This window comes from Indicator indicator, chromosome 29, assembly GCF_027791375.1.
Source record: "Indicator indicator isolate 239-I01 chromosome 29, UM_Iind_1.1, whole genome shotgun sequence".
In the NCBI taxonomy this organism is placed as follows: Eukaryota; Metazoa; Chordata; class Aves; order Piciformes; family Indicatoridae; genus Indicator; species Indicator indicator.
This window is the reverse complement of record NC_072038.1, coordinates 10,406,494-10,427,295: the sequence shown is the minus strand read 5'-3', so window position 1 is coordinate 10,427,295 and position 20,802 is coordinate 10,406,494. Positions and strand designations below refer to the sequence as shown.

The following is a 20,802-nucleotide window of genomic DNA, read 5'->3' as shown; positions in this document are numbered from 1 at the left end:
TAATGAACACAACATGCTACACTAAGGTACCCTGAGACTCAGGCCAATAGTGTCAAAGCCAAAAAATCTTGGTGTTCTACTTATAAATAAGGCAAAATTATCTATTCATTTAGGAAAAAGTAATCAGGTTCAGTTAGACACACCAGACAAGCATATGAAAAGAAAAATGGCTTTGAAGCTGCTCCTGATAGCAAGCTCCTAGACAGCTCCAGAAGAAAACTCCCCAATCCAGGCTTTCACATGATATTTTTTTCCAAGGTAGACATTAGAAAGCCTATTAAAGAAGTGGTGTGAATTGGCAATTTTTTGTTGCATAACATTTTTGAATCTTGAAGAGAACATTAATGCAATACAGCACCCACACAGCTCAGCTGAAAACAATTCCCAGCCAAAGGTGCTCCTTCCAAATTGGATTTTGGCAGGGAACAGAGTAGATGACACACCCCTGCTGCTGCCCTATTTGTCTCCAGATGGAACATGGCCCACCAGTCTTCCAAAGACACAGGGTGGAGAAGTCACCTTTGATTTGGGACTGCCAATAATTAGTCTAACTTGGGTAATGAAAGCTTGTTATTAAGATCAAGTGCTGAAGAAATAAGGGTTGGGCTCAACAACCCATAATCTCAAAAGATCCACCTCTACTCTGGCTCAGGGCTTTCATTGGAATTTAGAGGCACAGAAAACCAAAAGCCATAGATAAACAAAAGTATCCTGGTATGCAGAGAAAGCACAGAGATCTCCATCATCACCTGGAAGCATGAAGTTCCCTGTTCTGGGAGATGGCAGCTGGAGCCAAACCTTCCTGAGAATGAGACTTCTTCAGTGGATGATGGACAGTTCAGCTCTGCCACAGAACAGAGGTGGAGAAGCAGCTCCCTCCACGTGTAAAGCACAAAGGGAATACATTTCTTGGGACATCAAACATGGCTCTTTTCTTGTTAAAGCTACTGTTGGTGGTGATGAGCAACATCAAGCTGCAGCCAGAGGACTGGGGGACAACTGGAAACGCCAGCTGTAACATGAGCTTTGCTGCAGTGGAGGATGGCAAAGGGCTTTGGCAGCATGGTTTGTCCACTCAGGAGTTCACCCCTGATCAACAGTATTCTCTGGTTCAGAGTTGGAGGAGCTCATTAATATTCTTAATCAAAGTATTCCTCAGCAGGACCATAATCATTTTCTCTGGTCCATCTCCCCAGCCCTGTTTCTGCTTAGTCAACCACATCTCTCATTTTCATCCACACAAGCTCTATCTACACATACAAGGGGAGCTTAAGGAGAGCTTTTTAATTTCTGTAAAGACAGGAGCATAAAAATATCGATTTTAAAGCTAACCAGCATCAGCTTTCCCTTCACTTAAAGCCCTTCACATCAACAACCCCACTTCCCTCCTGTTGTGCCCTTGACACAGTCCAGCACAGGGAGGTCCCCAGCTGCCCAAACAAAACTGGACCTCACAGCAGGTGAGACAATGAGACATGGGGTTTGCTGGCCCCAGTTAAACCTTTTTTCTAGGAAAAGAGCTCTCCTGGGGATGCTCAAACTCATCCCCAGCAGGCTCTCCAGCACCACTGAGCATAGCAAGAGACCTCTGCTGATGCCTGCAGAAGCTCTTGAGAAAATCGGGTGAGAGAAATTTCAGTTGAAAACAGCAGTGCTAGAGCAAAGAGGAGGACTCTTACCTGAACCACTGCCCTCTTCCACCCAGCAAGGCAGGACCACTGCAGCTCTGCCTGTCCAGAACAAAAACACCTCCCAGGAGACAGCTTCCTTCTGCTGGTGCTGGAGTCCTACCTCTTGCACAGAGGGTGTCAGGATTCTCAGATGTATAATTGGGTGATGTCTACATCAGCACCGTATCAAAGAAACAATCCCTGTGAAAAAGCCTTAAATTAAAAGGTTTTATTATGCCCTGATGTGCCCAGTTCATTGCTGTGCCTGCAGCTTAACCACTAAAAGCTAACAAATAGCAAACCCCTTTCTCACATTAGTAACCCAGACTAACAAGCCTGGGTCTGTTTCCAAGGATGGCACATCCATGGGAAAGGAGCTGCCTTTCCAGCATACAGACCTTGTGTCAAGCACCCATAAACCTGAGGGCTCGGTGTGTAGGTACCCCCACCGCTCTCTGCGCTGAGAAAGTCAAGAATCCCCTGCTTTTAAACTTCACAGCTGCCTCTTGCCAGGCACTCTAAGCAAGCTTGCCTGCCACCTTCTGTTTCTGAAGGGATACAACTTCCAAGGAGGAGCGTTTTCCTGTTTTTCTTCAGGCAGGTCTGGTAGGTAGGGATTGATGACTGGAGATTTTGCAGCTAGGGGCTGGTTTCTGGCTCTCACTTGCCCTGAGGCAGGCCCACAGCACACAAACATCGAACCAGAGAAGCACAGAATGGTTTGGGTTGGAAGTGACCTCAAAGATCATCTAGTTCCAACCTCTTCTGCCAAAGGCAGGAGCATCTTCCATGAGTTCAGGCTGCTCAAAACCCCATCCAGCCTGCCCTAAGCATGGCAAGCAGAAAAACCATTTGCATTTCAGGGCTAATTTACCACCAGAAGGAGACAGATAAATGACAGGTGCCAGGGCTGTGGCTTCCAGCACATGTGCCAAGAGGCATTGCCCCCAGGTACGTTTGACAGCGATAGGAAGCTCCTTCCGGAAGAAGCCCAGGCTGGTTCTGCATTACAGCAATGCAAGGTGACAGCTGCCCATGGCTGTGTGGCTGGAAAGTGGGTTGCCTTGAGCCATATTGATGAATCACAAGGTTTGCTTCATGAGGGACTTGCTTAACCAGGCAGGAATAACTCTGAGTACCCAGGAAAGCTGCATTACCTTTGCTGGTGGGATGTGATCTGCAGCTCACACGGCTCCACGTGCCTTCCCAGGAAGAGAGTAGGAAAAGCAGACACAGGAAAGCAAAACCCAAAGCAGCATTTTTTCTGTCCCCAGACTTGTGACTGAAGGGATAATTGAGGAAAAAAAATCATCAGGAACAATGACTGCTTGACAATGGTGGCAAATTGGGTTGGTAGTCTCAATGCTCCTCAATTACTCTGTACAAATGCTAACTGGAAGAGTTCCTTTCTGTGGCACAGTCAGCACAAATCTCAAAACCCCAGATAGTTTTTTCTTTCTTTGCAAGCCATCTGTCATCCTAATGTATCTTATTGCTGAGAGCTGAAGCTTGGTTTTTCCCTTTAGCACCATTACAAAGATAGAGGGCTGTGTTTCTTCCAGCCCCAGGTCTGGAGAGCCCTGGAGGCCTCTCCTCCATGGACATATTTTCTGTACAGAAAGCAGCAGCTCTGCCCATAGCCCAAGGCCTGTGTGCTGCTGAGGGCTGCCTGGGGGTCATTAAGGGAAACAGGTGCCCTCCTGCACACCTCCAAATTGCTCTGAAGAGGAGCTGTAAATACGACCCTCAGCTGATGCTCCTCTTTCCTGGGGATTGATTTATCCTGATGCCTATGACTGCATCTCAAGGTGCATTTAATGATTTGTTCCCTTTAATAACGCAAGCAGATATTGAGGAGGCCTCTAGTTTCCTGAGACAGGCTCTTTTAATAATAATAATAATAACAAAACCTATTTAATTTGTTTTCTTTTCAAAATAATAACAGGAAAGCTCAGGTGGATTCTTGGTCTTGTCATATCCTCAGTTGATAAGGAATTTTTTGAATTCTCTCCTCTTGACACGTTCTTGTTCTTTGCAAGCTGCTGTGGGATGCAGAAGGATGTGCTCCTCTGCCCAGATACACGCTGGACATTTTCTGCTCCTCCAGCTTTTGTCAGGGAACTTGTTCAGGTTGTCTCCCTTCACCCCAGTATCCCAGGCTGCCCACATTTAAGCAGGACCAACTCACCTTTAGCTGGCAGCTTTTATCAGGGCAGTAAGAGGGTCAGTTCTGTCCACACTGAGGCATTCAATGTTATCAGCAAAAATCCATCTGTTCTGTGCAGCTTTATCCCTGAGGTATTGCAGAGGCCATCCAGATCAAAGTTCAGCTGGCAGAAATCACACCAAAGAGGAGGTTATTGACACATCTCTTTTGCCAGAATAAAAACTACTCCATTGTTACAAAGTTCCTGCCCTGGAGCTATAGAGCCAGAGAAGGGCAGGATATTCCCCATGGCAGGCTTTCTCTCCTTTGGGGTGTTTGCTCCCATTCTGCTTTCCTCTATCCAGCAGTGCAAACACTGATGATTTGCAGTGTCTCAGCAAAGGCAGGGGTGTGATTCCTTTCTCTTGAATGCAAAGCAGCATTTCTACAGAGCACAAGACATGGGGATGCTGAAGTCTTTGGTAATCACATGTGACAGCATCTGGCAACTGGAGCCTGACACCTGCAGTCAGCCTGTCACCCAGGATCTCCTGCCAGACAACTGTGGAAAGCCACCAAAGAGTGGAATACCCAGAACAAAGTCAGTTATTCAGCTCCACGATGCCCTCTGATGTGCAGGGCAGGAAGGGTGAGAAGATGTGCTGGGCTTGGTGACACCACCCATGCAGTGAGTTCTCAGCCTTGCAGGAAAGCTTTTGCCTGGATATTTGCTGCTATGTTTTTGCTACTGATTTCCTGAAAGTTCCTGATTCCTCTTTTCTGCTGCCACCAGCACAGGACTGGGTGCTCTCCCCATTCCTTTCTGCTTCTCCACGCTGGTTTAAGTGACTCCTTTGCTTCTCTTTCCTTTTTTTTTTTTTCCCAAGCCCACACTTGTTTGACTTTGTCTGCTCCAAGGTGCTGCATTTCCCCTATCAAGACACTACTTGAGTGGCACTTCAGAGGTCCTTCATTCCTCGCTAAAGCTATTTCATATTGTACTCCTGGTCACAGCTTTTTCACAGTCAGCTAAGAATTCATAAAACATTCAGCATTAAAAATCCCTCTCTCTAGGACAAGGGGCAACAGGCACAAACTGGAACCCAGGAGGTCTCACTTGAACTTAAGGAAAAATCTCTTTACTTTGAGGATGACAGGGCAGGCTGCCCAGAGAGGTTGTGGAGTCTCCTTCTCTGGACAGATTCCAAACCCTGAGCCTGCTTCAGGTTTTTGGGTTTAAGCTATTTTTACTCTGTCAAAATCCTGACAACCCATGGGAGTCACCCCTGAGTAAATCTCAGGAGTCTGAGCTCTGCTTTGGCTATTTGAAGAAATGACTTTCTGCAGGAGGAACAGTTTCTAGAGTTGTAGTTTCTGTCTCCCCAGAAATTGCTTCAGTTGCTTTTCTATAGCCTGTTCCTAGAAATAAGCAGTGGAGCTCAGAGTCACTCAGGAACCTTTACATGATCACCCGAGATAGACAAAGCAGTTCGTGGGATTCACTCTCTGCCTTCCCGGCTGCTGTTTCTCCGCAGGAGCAGGAGAGGGTGCTGCGAAACCAGCGGCGGGGGCTGAGGGGACTGGGGACCGGCAGCGCACCCCCTGTTCGCCCCCAGTCCCAGTTCAGCTCCAGTCCCAGCCCTTGAAGGGCCCTTCCTCCTAAAGAGAGAGGGGAAAAGGTTCAAAAGCCTCAGGAACACAGTCTGAGCATCTCGAAGATAAGCAGTTCAGGGTGGAACCTGCTCCACACTTATTCTGCAGTGTCTGTAACGGAAAAGAGGAAGAAGGGATTAATGTCGTAAATTTTCAGTGCTGAAAACCAGTATAAGCCAGGCAGGAAGCACAGGCATCATGCCAAGACCCCTTGGAACCCAGCCACGGGTGAGCTTATGGACAGAGGCAGGTGGGAAACCCTGAAACTGGAGGAGAAGTGGGGTTTGTCCCAGCTTTGAGTGCAGCTTCTTGCATAGTACCTGTCTGGAGGAAGAAATCCGTTGGGATGTTAGGTGAGGGAGGCTCCAGTGGTAGTGGTTTAGTGATGCTGGGTGCCTGGCACCTACCCTGCAAATGCTTCAGCAACTGTTGCCTGTCACCACTTGGAGCTCCTGAGATGCTTTTAGAAGTCTGCAGCCACAGCTGTGAGCACGGAGAGCCACCAGTGCAGGATTTATCTCCTTGAGGGAGTTACAGGGAACCATCATGATTACTCTTCAATATTTCAATTTGTGGGGCTTCCCTCAGCCTTGTTGGTGAAGGTCCTTCAAGTCTCTCCTGACCAGCACTCACAGCTGGCACAGATCTGATGCTGGCTGTCAGGAGTGAACCTTCAGTTTGTGGGCTGGGGGAGCTCTCTGCATCCATTTAGATCATGAATATTTGATGGGACGAGGATTTGTGCTGGGATGCCACAGAAGCCACTGGTCTTCCCAAGCCTGCTGCTGAGCCCTGTTGTGTGCCCAGGACACAGTGAGCAGCTCAAGAGACTTAACAGCACTGAAGAAGGGCTGAAGGCATGCTAAGAAGTTTCTCTTTAACAATTGCAGCTTTTGGTTGAATTTTCTCCCACTGCACCTCCTCCAACTTGCCAGTGTCTTTGCCTGCTGGAGTAAAGGGTCCTTTTGTATCCAGTGTCTTCTGGATACATGTCACCCATGGTCTCCCCAGCTTCTCTCTGTTGTTCTAAACAGCTCCATCGCTGAGGGGCTAGGAAATAGGGACTATGCTTGCTAAGAGCTTCTCAGTCTCCTCTAACTCACTGGAATTACTTTGACACCCTTCCCATGTCACTTGATGGAAACCCTTCACCTCTGGGGTGAGATGTGCAGATGCCTTCAAATGCTACTGGTGGGCAGAGAGGTGTGCCTGCTCCTTCAGATTCCTGGGGGTGAATTTGGAGATGCAGAATGGAATTGTTTTAAATGGAATAGGGTGGAACAGCTGGTGACAGAGTAAATCCTCCTCAGGGAGAAGGCCACAGTATCACAGGTTAGAGACCAGCCAGAAGGTCATAAATGACAGATACAGGGTTGGCCAGTGGGAACAGGTGTTGGATTAGTCTCCTCACCTTCAAACATCCCAGCCTGAAGGTCTCCCAGCCTGACTAGGACAGTGAAAGACAAAGGTGCACATCATTTATGTGCCAGTCTTTTAATTGATTTGCTGAAACAATCCCAGACCATTCCAAGTTTTAATTGTTACTCTCAGCTAAATGAAACCTAATTTATTTTCAAGCATCTTTCCTGAGGTCTTAAAAAACCCCAACCAAACAGCCAAGCAGAACCCAAAGACCCTCAAGCAAATGGGACAGGTTGACAGATATATTTTCTGCTTTAATCTTCCCAACCTCTTGCTTCCTGTGAAGCTCCAGCATGGAGCAGGAAAGACAGCTGACCCTCAGCAGCTGGAAAAGGGTGTTGTGCATGGAAGGGACAACTCCATTCACAAAGAAATAACCAAATAAACCAAACCCCAGTACACAAAAACCTCAAAGGCATCACCTAGAATAAGGACACACTTGGTCAAAGAGAGGACTTAAAGAGTATCTCCAGGGGAGATGCTGGCCTGAGCCCAGCCTTGATACATGTTGAGCTGGATTTGGTGCTGTAAAACCCTCCTCAGACACACTTCTTCAGGAGCTTTACACATCACCTTCCCAAACAAAGGCCAGCTGGACCTAACCCTGCTTTTCTTCTCTTCATGCAAATGAAACACCAGAAGAAGAGGAAAATGTGGTAGAAAGCCCCATTTTTGAAATCTCTTTTTTTCTTTTGTCCCTCATTCAGGCATCTCATGGTTCTGGCAATGCAGGCTCCCAGGACAGCCCTGACATCCCTCTTATGGCAGTTTCTACAAGCACCTCCAGCTTCAGTCGTAGTGGTGAGGCACAGCCCTGCACTGGGGAGGGAGAATCCTGCCAAGAGGAGCTCTGTGCTTGTTACCATACAGGGCAAACAAAAGATTAAGCCTCCCCCCGAAAAATCATTATCATGACCTGTCTGCATACCAACAGCAACACCTTTCATCCAAACTTCCTGAAGTACCCACATGCCAATCAAAATCACAGAATCCCAGCATGGTGGGCATTGGAAGGGACCTCTGGAGATCATCTAGTCCAACACCTTGCTAAAGTAAGGTTGCCCACAGCAGGTTGTCCAGGATCACAATGTCCAGGTGGGCTTGGAATCTCTCCAGAGGAGGCTTCACAACCTCTCTGAACAGCCTGCCTCAGGGCTCCTGAACCCTCACACAGGGGTTGAAGAAGCTTTTCCTCATGTTCAGCTGCAGCCTCCTGGGTTCCAATCTGTGCCACACACACTACAGGTGCACACTGTTGTACACGCTGTTGTAGTTCAATGTCTCATCATTTTCCCTCTTGCAAAGCAATTCCCAGCTTGCTCAAAAGCCTTTGAGGGTGGTAATTGGTAACAGGCTTGGAAAAAAAATGCAAATATACCAGAGCTGATGTGTGGGGAGGGGGAGAAAAGAAAAAGCCCCAGGAGTGTGGAGGTGGCAGTGTTATAATCTCAGCCTGTCATCGGTTTAACATCATTAAACAACTTCTTAAAATAGCAGCCATCATTATTCCTATATGGAGCTCAATCTGGAGAGTTTTGAGCACTTTCACTCTTCTCTCCTGCTTCACTCAGCTTCCCTGCTCCCAGACTGATGGTTTAGGGCCCCATGTCCATGGCAGAGGGCATGGGACCTGCCTGTCCAGCAGCATGGCCCTGCCCCAAGGAAAACCAGCAGCAGCCTCAACCCAGTTTCACCAGTTTCAGCTCTGTTGACATAAAAGTAGTTTTTGTTGCATTTTTAATTGTAAAGATGTATTTACATGAATAAAACACAGCTTGGTTGGGGATATGACCTACTTTCTATGGGAAGATGAAACAACCCCACGTTCGTATTTTTATTTCATTTATTTCAGCTGCTCTCAGGCAGACAGAGCTGCTGAAGCAGATCAAGAGGAAACCCACAACCACCAGGATGCTTTTCCCCCTCCTCCTCTGTAAATAATGACTTTCTGATTGAAAAGATGAGGAGCTGCTACATTTCTATGATGAAGCCTTTAACCTTCAGATCAGGAGAGCAGTTTTGACAGTACATAATTTATATGGAGATAAATAATTTGGGAGGGATTTTCTATGTATGTATTCTGCACTGCTAGAGAAACCCTCCATGTTCATCTAAATTATAAATAGTAATTCTAAATAAAAGATAATTCTATTGTCCTGGACAAACAAGGGTCATTCCAAAGTTCCTTAAGCCCAGGAGGAACTGGGGATGCTCTCTCAAGAAACAGACCCTGTAATTTCTGGTAAAATAAAACACAATTTGCTTTTCAAGGTTAAATGAAAGCTTTCACTCAGATCACAAGATGACAGGGGTTGGAAGGCACCTCTGGAGATTATCTAGTCCCTGCTAAAGCAGGGGCAGCCACAGCAGGCTGCCCAGGATCACAATGTCCAGGTGGGTTTGGAAGCTCTCCAGAGGAGACTTCACAACCTCCCTGGGCAGCCTGCTCCAGGGCTCCAGCACCCTCCTTAAGTTCAGGTGAAACCTCCTGTGTTCTAGTTTGTGCTCTTTGCCTCTTATGCTATCACTGGGCACCACTGAAAGACTCTGTCCCCATCTTCTTGTCCTCTACCCTTTAATTGTTGATGAACATGGAGAAGATCCCTTCTAAGGCTGCTCTTCTCCAGGCTAAATAGCTCCAGGTCTCTTAGCCTCTCATGGTCAGAGAGCTGCTCCAGTCTCTTCAGCATCTTCATAGCCTCCCTTGGACTCTCTTCCCCTTTTGAAGTGGGAAGCCCAGACCTGGAATCTGTAACAAGATCTTTGAACTTCTCTAGTAGTTGAAGTAAGTCAGCTCAAAGAGCTGTAATTATCTCAGTGTAAGATGTTGGCTGGGCACTCTGCAGCCTTGGCAAGCACTATGTGATGCCTTCCTTATCTCCTCACTGGGGAAGCCTTTGATGAGCCAAGATGGAAACAGATGAAACCAGCATTAAGGACCAAAGAGGACTCAGCTGTGCTAGGTCTAAATACTACAGATTTACTTATTAAATATAAAGAAATGAGCAGGACCTGACCTGTGCTGGCATGACAGCACATTGAAAATTAAGACACTTTTCTCCTTGCTCAAAGTGTGACACTGTCAGTGTCCCCTGGCTTCAGAAACCTCCAGTTTCCCATGGAGGTGAAGTCCCTGAGCTCCAGAGGAGCTGAGTGACATTTCAGCACTTATGCAAATTAGCTGCTATTAACTAAGTAACACCTTTCAGCTTCCTCAGCAGATTTTCCTCCTGCAGTAGCAGTGGGAAGCTGGTGTGTGTCAAGATGCAAGGCAGATGTGAGAACCTCAGGGTTACATTTTTGGGAACACACACCTCATTAAAGATCACCAGAGGAAAAGGACAAATCTCTGGTCATGTCTTTTTATTGTCTCTTCTTTTGTGCCTTCCAGCCCCTCTGTCACAAGAAGCCTGCAACCAGTTGCTTTTAAACATGCCCCACTAAGACAACTCTTGCTCAGCAGAGCTTCACTTGGGCTTCATTTTGGCTCTGATATGGACCCTGCTGGAATCCAAGGGATTTCAACATGTGCCTACACATTTTGTTGATGAGCAACAAAGAGCTGAACCTCAGGTCTGGGGATTTGCCTACGTGCAGTTGGAGCAATAGGGACTTTGTTCCAAAAGGAATGATTCAAAGCCCCAGTGCACCAGCTTAGGGAGCCCTTATGCTGCAGCAGCTTCAGTGTGCAAACCTGAACTGGCCCATGTCAACAAACACCTCCTCTGCAGCCCAGCCACACGTGGTTTGCCTCTCAGAGAAACGAATTCACACTGCCCTGACATTAAACATTAAGAGCAGCTGTATCTCATCACAGCCAGAAGATTTATCTGGAGCCCATGACAAAAGTGATGGCTGCTTGGGGAATAACCTTGAGTGCTGGCACTGCGTATGTTCAAGGAGTATTAATCACAATTTGTGTGTGAATATTTCTCCTTTCACTGGGAATGGAGAGAGAGGGGAGGCTTGGGGATTGCTGAGATGGTTTGATTAAAAATGCTGGGTAGAGCCTGCAGGACACCACAGTGAAAACTGCTCAGAGCTTGAAAATATCCACTTAGAGCAAATGTATTCCTCAAACAGAATCATGGAATGGTTTAGATCAGAATAGACCTTTAAAGATCATTTAGTCCAACCTCCCACACACACCCAGAGCAGACCCACCAGGATCACAATGTTCAGGTGTGTTTGGAATCTCTCCAGAGAAGGAGACTCCACAACCTCTCTGGGCAGCCTGCTCCAGGGCTCTGGCACCCTTAAAGTAAAGAATTTTCCCCTTAAGTTCAAGTGGGTTCCAGTTTGATGTCCATTGTTCCTTTTCCCATCACTGGGCACCACTGAAAAGAGCTACCCCTCCTTTCCTCTCAAGGGTTTTATCAGGGGAGGCAGATTTGCAATTGAGGATACCCAGGGTACTCACTGTAGCCAGCACCAGCCCATTATAACCACCGAGGTCCCCATAAACCAAGATCTAAGGTATACAAAACCTCCCATGGAGATAAAGCAAAGAGGCAGCTCTCCCCTCTGTATAATCCACTGTAGCCATGGGAACAAGCTGCAGTTGGAGATCTCCACAATAGCAGGAGACAGAAACCCTGCTGTGCGTGGAGGAATGGTCAGCTGAGCACCCCAGCCCTGGCAGGTGGGGTGGCACCCAGAGTGCTGGGGACACCTTGCTTCCTGCCCCAGGACTCACAGCTGTGAGATCTTCCAAGACAGCTGTGGGGCAGCCAGTGGGTAGAAAGAAATTAAAGAGCTCATGTCGTTCTGGGGGAGGGAAAGCTGGTGGAGCAACCTGGCCACCACAGCAGGGTTAAGAACCCACCAGTAGGTCCTAGATCTGGGTGAGAAAAGGAAGAAGGCAAAATGCTAGTTTTTCTAGTTAGGTCTGACTGTTAATCCTTTGTGGTGGGAAAAAAAATAATTGGAAGAAAACAAATAAATCTCATAAGGAAGGAAGAAGGAGGAGGAGAAGGAGGAAATAAATATTTCTCAGCTCCCTCTGCTGAGTGGAGGAGTATCTCCTTGGGTGAGTATTTTGCTTGTTCACACAGGATCCCCACCATGGGCATGCTGGTTCTGCACAGCTATCAAGACTGTTTAATTTCCTAGCACACCCTAAACAGCCCATGGGGCTACCTTCCCACAGCTGGGAAAATGAACACACAGCCCTGACAAACAGCATTAATGAGGCACCAGAAGGACCTGCCAGCAGAGTGCCTAGTGCTAGAACCCCCAAACCAAGTACACCATACCCAAGTCAGCTGCTTACCCTGCCATGTGGCTGCACCCCACCCTGATGAGATACCTTTGGGTCTTGCCTGCTCAAAGCTGATGAAAGGGCACAGATCTTCAGTCTTGTGTCCAAAAGAATCACCAAATGGTGGGAGTTAGAAGGGACCTCTGGAGATCATCTGGTCCACCCAGCTAATGAGGCTTGCCTGGATCAGGTTCCACTGTCCATGAAGGTTTTGAAAGTCCCCAGAGAAGCAGATTCCACATCCCCTCCTGGCAGCCTGCTCCTCCAGAACCCTCACAGCAAAGAAGCTTCTCCTTAAGTTCAAATGAGTTTCCAGTTTGTGCCTCTAGTTTGTGCCTCTTGCTCCCTGGCCTGTCACTGGGCACCTCTGAAATGAAGCAACAAAGTTCATCTGGGGCTTCCCAGGCTGTAGGGATTTGCTCTCTCCTTGTTCACCTGAGCAGGAGCTCCATATCCTCCCCCTGGACAAGAGCAGGACCAAATTGCCCCCAGATACCTGCCCAGACCTCTCTTCACCACAGCAGCACCTTCTCCAGCAGCCAAACAAACTCAGCTCTTGATCTGCATCCCTGCCAGGAGGGAGTTCCTGCCCGGTGGGGACTCTTGCCTTACCTTGACCTTCCTGGAGGCTTCTCAAGCCGACTGGTAAAATAGACACGAGGGGAGCAGCACTGGAGGACATTTCCTATACCTTTGTGTGCATTTATATATATTTTTAAATTTATTTTTCTTCCCACTGTGCATGAGGGAGCTCTGGAGCTACAAGCTTCTCCAGCAGCAACGAAGAGAGAAGGTGACCCAGCACAGCCTTATTGTTCCTGGCTACTTAATTACCGCTCAGGATTGGCCTCTAATGAACCTCTTGCACCTTTAGCTCATAATGTAGCAAGGGTTTTCAGGACATTCCTACCTAACAGGAAAATAGAGCTTGTTTCCACTGGCCCCATCACACCTGGGGCCATGGGTGTTATGTGGAAGTGTGGAGAGAGAAGAACATGTCCTGGGGGTGGGAGGGGGGGATGTTGGCAGGGATAAGCTTTCATTCCCCAGGGGAGGCAGGCCACAAAATGCCTCCTGAGGGCTTATAGAAAGGAGATTTGATTCTAAAAACCCCAAAACACACAGGAGAAGGGGGTCTCCCAGGAGATCCTGGAGGGTGCAAATAGTGGACTTGGACCCTACTTTGGCATCATGAATAAATAAATAGATAAATAAATAAATAAATATCAACTAATAAATAATAAACCAAGAGGTGCAACACTCATTACACAGGATGCTGCAAAGGAGGTTAGAAGTGCATGTATTCAATTTGTTTCAATTACAGTAAGACAAAACAAGCTCAAACACCAAGAATCTCTGGAGGGTTTTGTTTTACAGAAAGGAAATTTTCAGAAAGGTTTAAAATAAGAAAAGAAATGGAGTTTGGACAAAGTTTCTCCTGCTTGGGGTCAAGCTGATGGCTTACAGAGGAGCAGAGGCTTTTCTGTCCCTTCATTTTCATCGGAGTGATGCTCTCACCCTGGCAGCTGCCTAAGACCAAAATCATCATAGGAAATTTTAAACCTGAATACCTCAAAATAAGGTTCACACACACAAAAGCAGCTAAAATACCCTTTCCTTGCCAAAACGAAATACCAACTACTTTACTATAGTGGCTTAAGTAATCTCAGCTACATCACTTCACACCAGTTTGGGATCTCACTGAAATTTTCACTGAAATAACTCACATTTCTGGCCAGAACTTCCCCTAAATCACAGAATGTTAGGAGTTGGAAGGGACCTCAGGAGATCATCTAATCCAACCCCCCTGCCAGAGCAGGGTCATCCAGAGCAAGGTGCCCAGGATTGCAATGTCCAGGTGGGTTTTGAAAGTCTCCAGAGATAGAGACTCTACAATCTCTCTAGGCAGCCTGTTCCAGTGCTCTGCCAACATCAAAGTAAAGAAGTTCCTCCTGATGTTTAGACAGAACTCCCTATGTCAAGTTTGTTCCCACTGCCACTTGCCCTGTGCTTAAGGTTTCCTATGAGAAGGTTTTAGGTAGTTTTCCACTTGATGCTGCACTGAAATTCTCCCAAGTCATTCTTCAGACCTCCAGTCTATGGTATGGTGGAAGAGATGTGGGTGACCAACACACCCTGAGAGCCCAGGCACCCCAGGGCTGTGGCAGAGCATCCAATCTATTTAAACACCAGCTTACCAATGGCCACAGAGAAACAAGCTGAGATACAGCTGGGAGAGCTGGCCATTTCCCAGGACAGCCTGGTTGAAAGTGATATCCAGCAACCAGAGATATTAACCAGTAAATATCAAATCAAGACAAAAATCTGCATTTCTCTGGTGGTGCCAATTTCTTGGAGATGTTTACAAATCCTCTCCGCCCACTGGTGCTTACAGCAGTACATTGATCATTAAATGACACAGTCAAATGCACAAACTTTTGCAGCCTACCTAAACAAAAAAAAAAAACATCCACAGTTTTCTGTTCCTTTTCTTACTTCTACTCTATTTCTTTTTTCCTGCTCATGAGTTCAGCTCTGGATTTATCCCCCAGGCAGAACTGCTGTTTGCTCAGCAGGATGAACTGAAAGAAGAGGACTTTGGAAAGGCTTTCAGTTATGCAGGGAAGAATAAACAAAACCCCCAAAAACCCCAAACAACAAAACCCAACCAACCCAAAACCCAAAGAAAGGAAAAAAAAAAATCCCAATTCTCTAGGTTACATTATTGGTTATATAATCCATCTCTCTGGCTATTTTTATGCTCCTATAAATAGGGAATTCTCCTGGAAAATAAACGGCAAACGGAGTCAGGACGCAGAGCCCATCGGGGCTGGGGTGGGAGTGGGTCAGGGCTGGTGGGGCTCAGCATGGGGAGGAGGACATCTGGTCATAGTCAGGGCACTTGAGCAGAGCTGGGTAGTTACTGTTCATCTGCAGGGACGCCTCGCTGGAGATGTCGGAAGGGCTGCGGCCCCGTGCCCAGGCGTCGGGGTGCAAGAACTGCCCCGAGTAGTCGGAGCAGTTGCTCAGACGGGGCCGGTAGAAGCCGGGGTGAGGTCGGTAGATGTCCTCAGCTGTGTATCTCTTCATGAACAGGTAGACAGACATCACCCCAGCGCTCTGCAGGGGAGAGAGACATGGCCTGATGCTCATCCTTCTAATGGCTGCCTCCTCCACCACCAAAACACAACAGAAATATAATTCACTGGTTTTGCTCTGCTAACTATACACAAAGGCTCCTGAGGAGTCTCTTCACTGCTCTATGCCCCAGGTCCAAGCAGTAAGTTAAGGTGGAATGATCACCTCTTGCCCTCCACTGTATCCATGCTTGGCATCAGTTAATGATCAGATGCCCCATCAGGTCATAGAATCATAGAACCACTGCTATGGTTGGAAGAGACCTTTGAGATCATCAAGTCCAACCACTCACCTTGAACTCACAATCCCACTACTGCTGCTAAAGCAGGTCCACACAAAGGCAGGCTTGATGGGGCTCTGAGCAACCTGACCTAGTTAAAAACATCCCTGTTTACTGCAGGGAGGCTGGACTACAGGAGCTTTAAGGGTCCCTTCCAACACAATGCTTTCATGATTCTATTCTATGATCAGCACTCCACACCAGGGTCTGTCCCCACTGTATGTCTCCTGCCATACTATATTTTGCCCATCTTCCCTCACAGCCCCATCTGAGCACTCTTTTTGCTCACAGCCTCAATGCCCCCCCCCCCCCGAGAGTGGGATACACTTGCTACAGGGACGTGAGAGCTCCCAGGTACCTCTGTGAGAAGGAAGGAGATGGCAGAGAAGGCAAATGACCATCCATATTTGTAATTGAAGAACGTTTCTGAGTCCTTGGTCCTGTTCAGCATCTCGTCATTAATGCTGGATATGTAGAGGACCAGCCCCACCACCAGCGACAGACCTGGAGGGGAACCAAGGAGAAGGATGCTGGGGAATGCCTCAGGGATGAATCCACTGGAGAAGCAATTTCCTTTAAGTCCTGACTCGTGGGTGAAAGTGTAAAACTGTGGAAGTGTGCTTGAAATAACTGGGGAAAGAGGCTGCTCCCCTGCTGAGCTAACCCAGGGCTCTCCTCTCACTTCAGTCAAACCCTTACCTGCTCGAGTGAGTCCACGTGCACCGTGTGGGAGCTGGCTTCAAAGCTCAGCTGTCACAGCTATTTGTTTAACACTGACACAACAGCATGAATAAAACATTCTCTTGTCTCATGTAGAAACATCCTGGATGAGCAGTTTGAAGTTTCAGATCTCTCCTGCTACTGATGTGGCATGAGAAGCATTCTCTTCTCCACGAGAGGAATTCTCTTCTCCAGCAACTGCTCCTGCACAGGTGTTGGGTGCTTTCCTCCACATCTCCTCCCCAGTGCCACAGATGAGTTCTGCACCAGGTGATTTTCCATCCTGCAAAGGCTGAACAAGCTGCAGAGCTGAGCCAGGAACCCTCACAGGTGATGACTCCAGCAAGCAGCCGCCATGGCAGGTTAGGAGAGCACCAGCAGCTACAAAAGCAAACATGCTCCACAGTCAGGAGAAACCCTGGCTAGCAAAACTCACCTGACAGGATGAAGAATATCCCCGAGACAAAGGCAAGGATGGTCCTGTGAGGCCGGATGTGGCCAATGTTGCTCAGGATGAAGCCAATGAACATGAAGAAGAGGCTGACCAGAGGGAAGGGGGTGGCAGAGCGAATCATCTCTGGAGGGGAGGAAAGTGAGAACAGGTCAGTCCTTCCTATGCAGTGTGAGAAATGTCCTTGGCTGGGTGAGATGCTCCAGCTCTGCTGCTCTCTGTGTCCTTCTTTACTTCTGGTTGATGTGGGGGTCCTTGAGCTGCAACTGAACCCTGGGCAGGGCTTCCCCTTTTTGCTAATGGGCTGAGTGAAGATATGACTCTGTCTGGCTGAGGAATCATCTGCCAGTGTTTGCACTTCTGAGGGTTTCTATGGTAAGTGTTACATAGGAGAAACTCATCAGAACCTGTGCATTTATTTAGCTTTTTCACTGCAAAACTGCTTGCTGGACACGTCTGTTTATTAAATCTATTTATTAAATGCCTGCAGGGTTCATGGTGGGAGCTGGGACGCTCCACCTTAATTCATCCCTCTGTGTCATGTGTAAAACTGACTGCTACAGAATAAATGCAGCTGCAAAGGATGGAGAGGAGGCTGTAGAGCCAAACACTTGCACAAACACCAGCACTGAATAGCCAGTGTATGGCTTGAAGCTTCTGTGAGCATCCTGCCATTAGAAAGGGATGTCCCCAAAAGCTTAGGGGCATGTTGGGTGATCCACAGGGTATGAAATGGAACTGAACCCTTGCACCCTAGCACTGTCAAGGACCTAGGAGCTTCTTCAGCAAGGACACGAGGATTCCTTGGAGGGCTCCCTAGTGAACCTTTGATGTTTTGCAGGATGCAAAGGGTGAGACCCTCCCCAGAGCACTCACTCAGGACGTTGACGGTGGACTCAGACGTCAGCTGGATGTTCATGGGCATGACGTACTCGATGGTGAAGCAGCGGCCACGCTCCTCCCCTGCAGCAGACACAGACAGCTTTTTACTGCTGCTTCCATCTTGGGAAGGAAAACATCTCTTAACCATCACCTTGTGCAAAAGCCCTCCTGCTCCAGTACAGGGGGTTTGGACAAGATGCTCTTCAGAGGTTCCTTCCAGCCCCCACCATTCCGGGACTCTGTGTGACTCTGTGAAAAGGTCAACACTGAAGCCAGAGGTTTCAAGGTCACCCCAGAGGTGGTATCAGAGCTGCTCTCTTCCTTGACTTTTACAAAGTAACAACTGAAACTTTGTGACATTTCAGATGGGTCACTTTGAGATTGCCGTGCCCTTGGGTTTCATTCAACCTCTGTCCCTGCAGCCAAGTCGCTTCATCAAATTTGGCATGGATGAAGGAATGGTCCAGCTGATCTGAATCCAAACGTGGCAGGGACAAAAACCAAAGTTGTGAGCTGCTGCCCAAGGCACTGGGACAGAGCAGGACATCAGGCAGTGGGGTCTGGCATGGCAGCAGTGAACTCACCCAGGGTCTGCAGGCTAAGGCATATATCATCTATCTGACTGCTATAGCTGGGCACACATGATGGGGTGATGGCATCACTAAGGCTGAGGGAGGTGAATTTCACCCTCAAAAGAGGGAGATTCAGACTAGATAGAAGGAAGACATTTTTTACACTGAGGATGGTAAGACACTGACCCATGTTGCCCAGAGAGGTGGGAGATGCCCCATCCCTGGAACCATTCTAGGTCGGGTTGTCTGTGGCTTTGAGCAACCTGCTGTGGCTGCAAATGTCCCTGCTGGCTGCAGGGGGATTGGACTGGATGACCTTTCAAGGTCCCTTCTGACTCAAACCATTCCATGATTCTGTGATTCTAAGTTTGGAAGCATATTGGCACAGCTTCTAAAATTTCCTATTTTCTCCAGCCCTCTCCTGTGGTACCACAGAATCAAGACAATCAAATATGATGCTGACAGGCAGCAGACCTCACCTTAGAAAGGACACTTTTTGGGACAGAGAGAGACCATACCTGCCAGAAAGCAGACCCTCCAGAGCCCTGAGTGCAGGGACAGCTTGATTTCTGCTGTCTGGTTCTGAGGCTGGACGATGCCCTCCTCCAGGTAGAGCCAGTAGTCAGTGCTGACAGAGATGCCCAGGAGCCCGAGGCCGCAGACGGCGAACACGCTGCTGAGCAGGGTCAGTGCCTTCCTGCTGCAGGCACTCATTGCCAACAGCATGGGGGGGCCAGGAGGCGTGGGGACAGCTGCTGGGAGAGGAGACACACAGGGATGGGTGGGTGGAGAGATGGATGGATAGATGGGTAAATAGAGATGGATGGATGGATGGATGGATGGATGGATGGATGGATGGATGGATAAATGGAGATGGATGGATGGAGGTGGATAGATGGATTGCTGGGCAGATGGATGGATGGAGGTGGATAGATGGGTGGATGGAGGTGGATAGATAGATGGATGGATGGATGGATGGATGGATGGATGTTTTGAAGCTTTGCCTTCTGCCCTTACTGCCTTATCTAGGTCAAGCTGAATGAAGCCATTAAAACAATCCCAGTGAGTCTTGACAGCTGGAGAGTTTGAACCCAATCCTACCCGACTGCTGCACCATGACTCGAAGATGTGACGAATGTTGGATGCTGAGCTGGAAGTGGTGCAGGATGGGCTTGTTGGGAGCAGCTCATCAGCTCTCATTTTATTTGCTGCAGGTAATTCCTGCTGCTCCAGCCAAGCCCAGAGCTCATCTCCCTGAGGATGAAGCTGAACCACAGAATTTGCCATCTTATCTGAGAGCAGCAGCAGGAGCTGTATCTTCTCGACACAGGAGCCTGTTGAGGCTCATGGACACCACATTATGGATCAACAGAGATACTTCTGGCAGCTGGACCAAAACCCCATCCCAAGCAGCTCTGTTCACCATACTGCTCTCCCAAAAAATACCATTTTCCCTCTTCCAGGGTAGATTTACCCACTGGGGGACTGAGATCATGATTTTGCAAAACCTGCTAGATTTATGCGTGTTGAAAGACATCATCAAACATCTCAAAGCAGAGCAGCTTGATGCAGCAGCTTGGGGTTTTTTTAATGGCTTTGTATTGTGTTTCCTGGATCAGAACTGGCAGTGCCAGTGTGCAGGTGGAACTGGCCCAAACTCACCTGGTGCTTCAGAGGGAGGCAGGAAAATGGGAAAACATTAAAGGAGGAGGCAAAAAAAAAAAAAAAAGTTGTTTTCCTTTTACTTTTGCTAAAATGTGGGATTTAGCAGCTCTCCCAGTTCTCTGCAGACTGATAGAAAGTCACTAGAAATGAGAGCTCTTGGTGCAGCAGAGAAGTGCAATAAATATGGAGGGGGGGAAAAAAGCCAAAGACATGAAAGATTAGAGGGATAAGAGCAAGAAGGAAAAGCTACACTCAGGAGAGGGTCTTCTGGGGAGTGGGAAGGAAGCAGATAGTGCTGCTGGCTGCTTTTCTAAAGCCAGCATGAATCACAGAGAAGTGCCCTGTCAGGGATATCTTCCAAGGCACATGTTGTTGTTGTCCAGCACTGCAAACAATATGGGAAAAAATATCAATCCATCTAGACAACAAAAGCTGCCCAGCTGAACACCGTGGCAGTAGGATGCATCTTCTGTGGGCTCCCTTTACAACTGCACAAGGCTCACTCACAGCACCTGAGGTTTTGAGGGATGACAACTGGGAGAGGGCTGGGGGCAGAGCACAGAATCAACCAGGTTGGAAGAGACCTCCAAGGTCATCAAGTCCAATCAATCATCCAACCCTAACTAATCAACTAGACCATGGTGCCCCCCCAGCTGCGACCCACTGCTGGGGAGGGAGGGCTCCCAAGCATTTGTCCTTTGAAAGACCTGTTCCTGGAGTCATGTGGGTAAGGCAGAGAGCCAGGGCACAGATGTCTCATGTCTGCCCAGGAGTCAGCTCAGGAGTAGCTCCCCCACGCCTGTGCTACCGCGGCACGTGGCAGGGAGCCGGCTCTTGGGGTGAGGACTCTCGTTGCTGTTATCACTGTGGTGGAGGTGGTGGCACTTAGTGATTAAATCAGGAGATGTGGCTCCTTCCTGGGCCTGGAGATGACAGCTCCCTG

At 48.1% G+C, this 20,802-nt stretch overlaps 1 protein-coding gene across 1 annotated transcript; it reads right to left on the bottom strand.

Moving 5' to 3' along the window:
• Positions 1 to 15,013: 15,013 nt before the first annotated feature.
• Positions 15,014 to 18,920, bottom strand: CACNG5 (calcium voltage-gated channel auxiliary subunit gamma 5). Its single transcript, XM_054393907.1, has 5 exons — positions 18,713 to 18,920; positions 17,617 to 17,703; positions 16,726 to 16,866; positions 15,928 to 16,073; positions 15,014 to 15,271 (listed from the first exon to the last, which is right to left on the bottom strand). The coding sequence occupies exons 1-5, from the start codon at positions 18,918 to 18,920 to the stop codon at positions 15,014 to 15,016; spliced, it is 840 nt and encodes a 279-aa protein (XP_054249882.1).
• Positions 18,921 to 20,802: the final 1,882 nt, after the last annotated feature.

Coding starts and splice junctions, on each gene's coding strand:
- CACNG5 (XM_054393907.1), bottom strand. CDS start 18,920: ATGCTGTTGGCAATGAGTGCCTGCAGCAGGAAGGCACTGACCCTGCTC. Junction 17,704..18,712: donor GAGGGTCTGCTTTCTGGCAG/GTATGGTCTCTC, acceptor TGTCTGCTGCAG/GGGAGGAGCGTGGCCGCTGC. Junction 15,272..15,927: donor TCTCCTTCCTTCTCACAGAG/GTACCTGGGAGC, acceptor TCTCCCCTGCAG/AGCGCTGGGGTGATGTCTGT.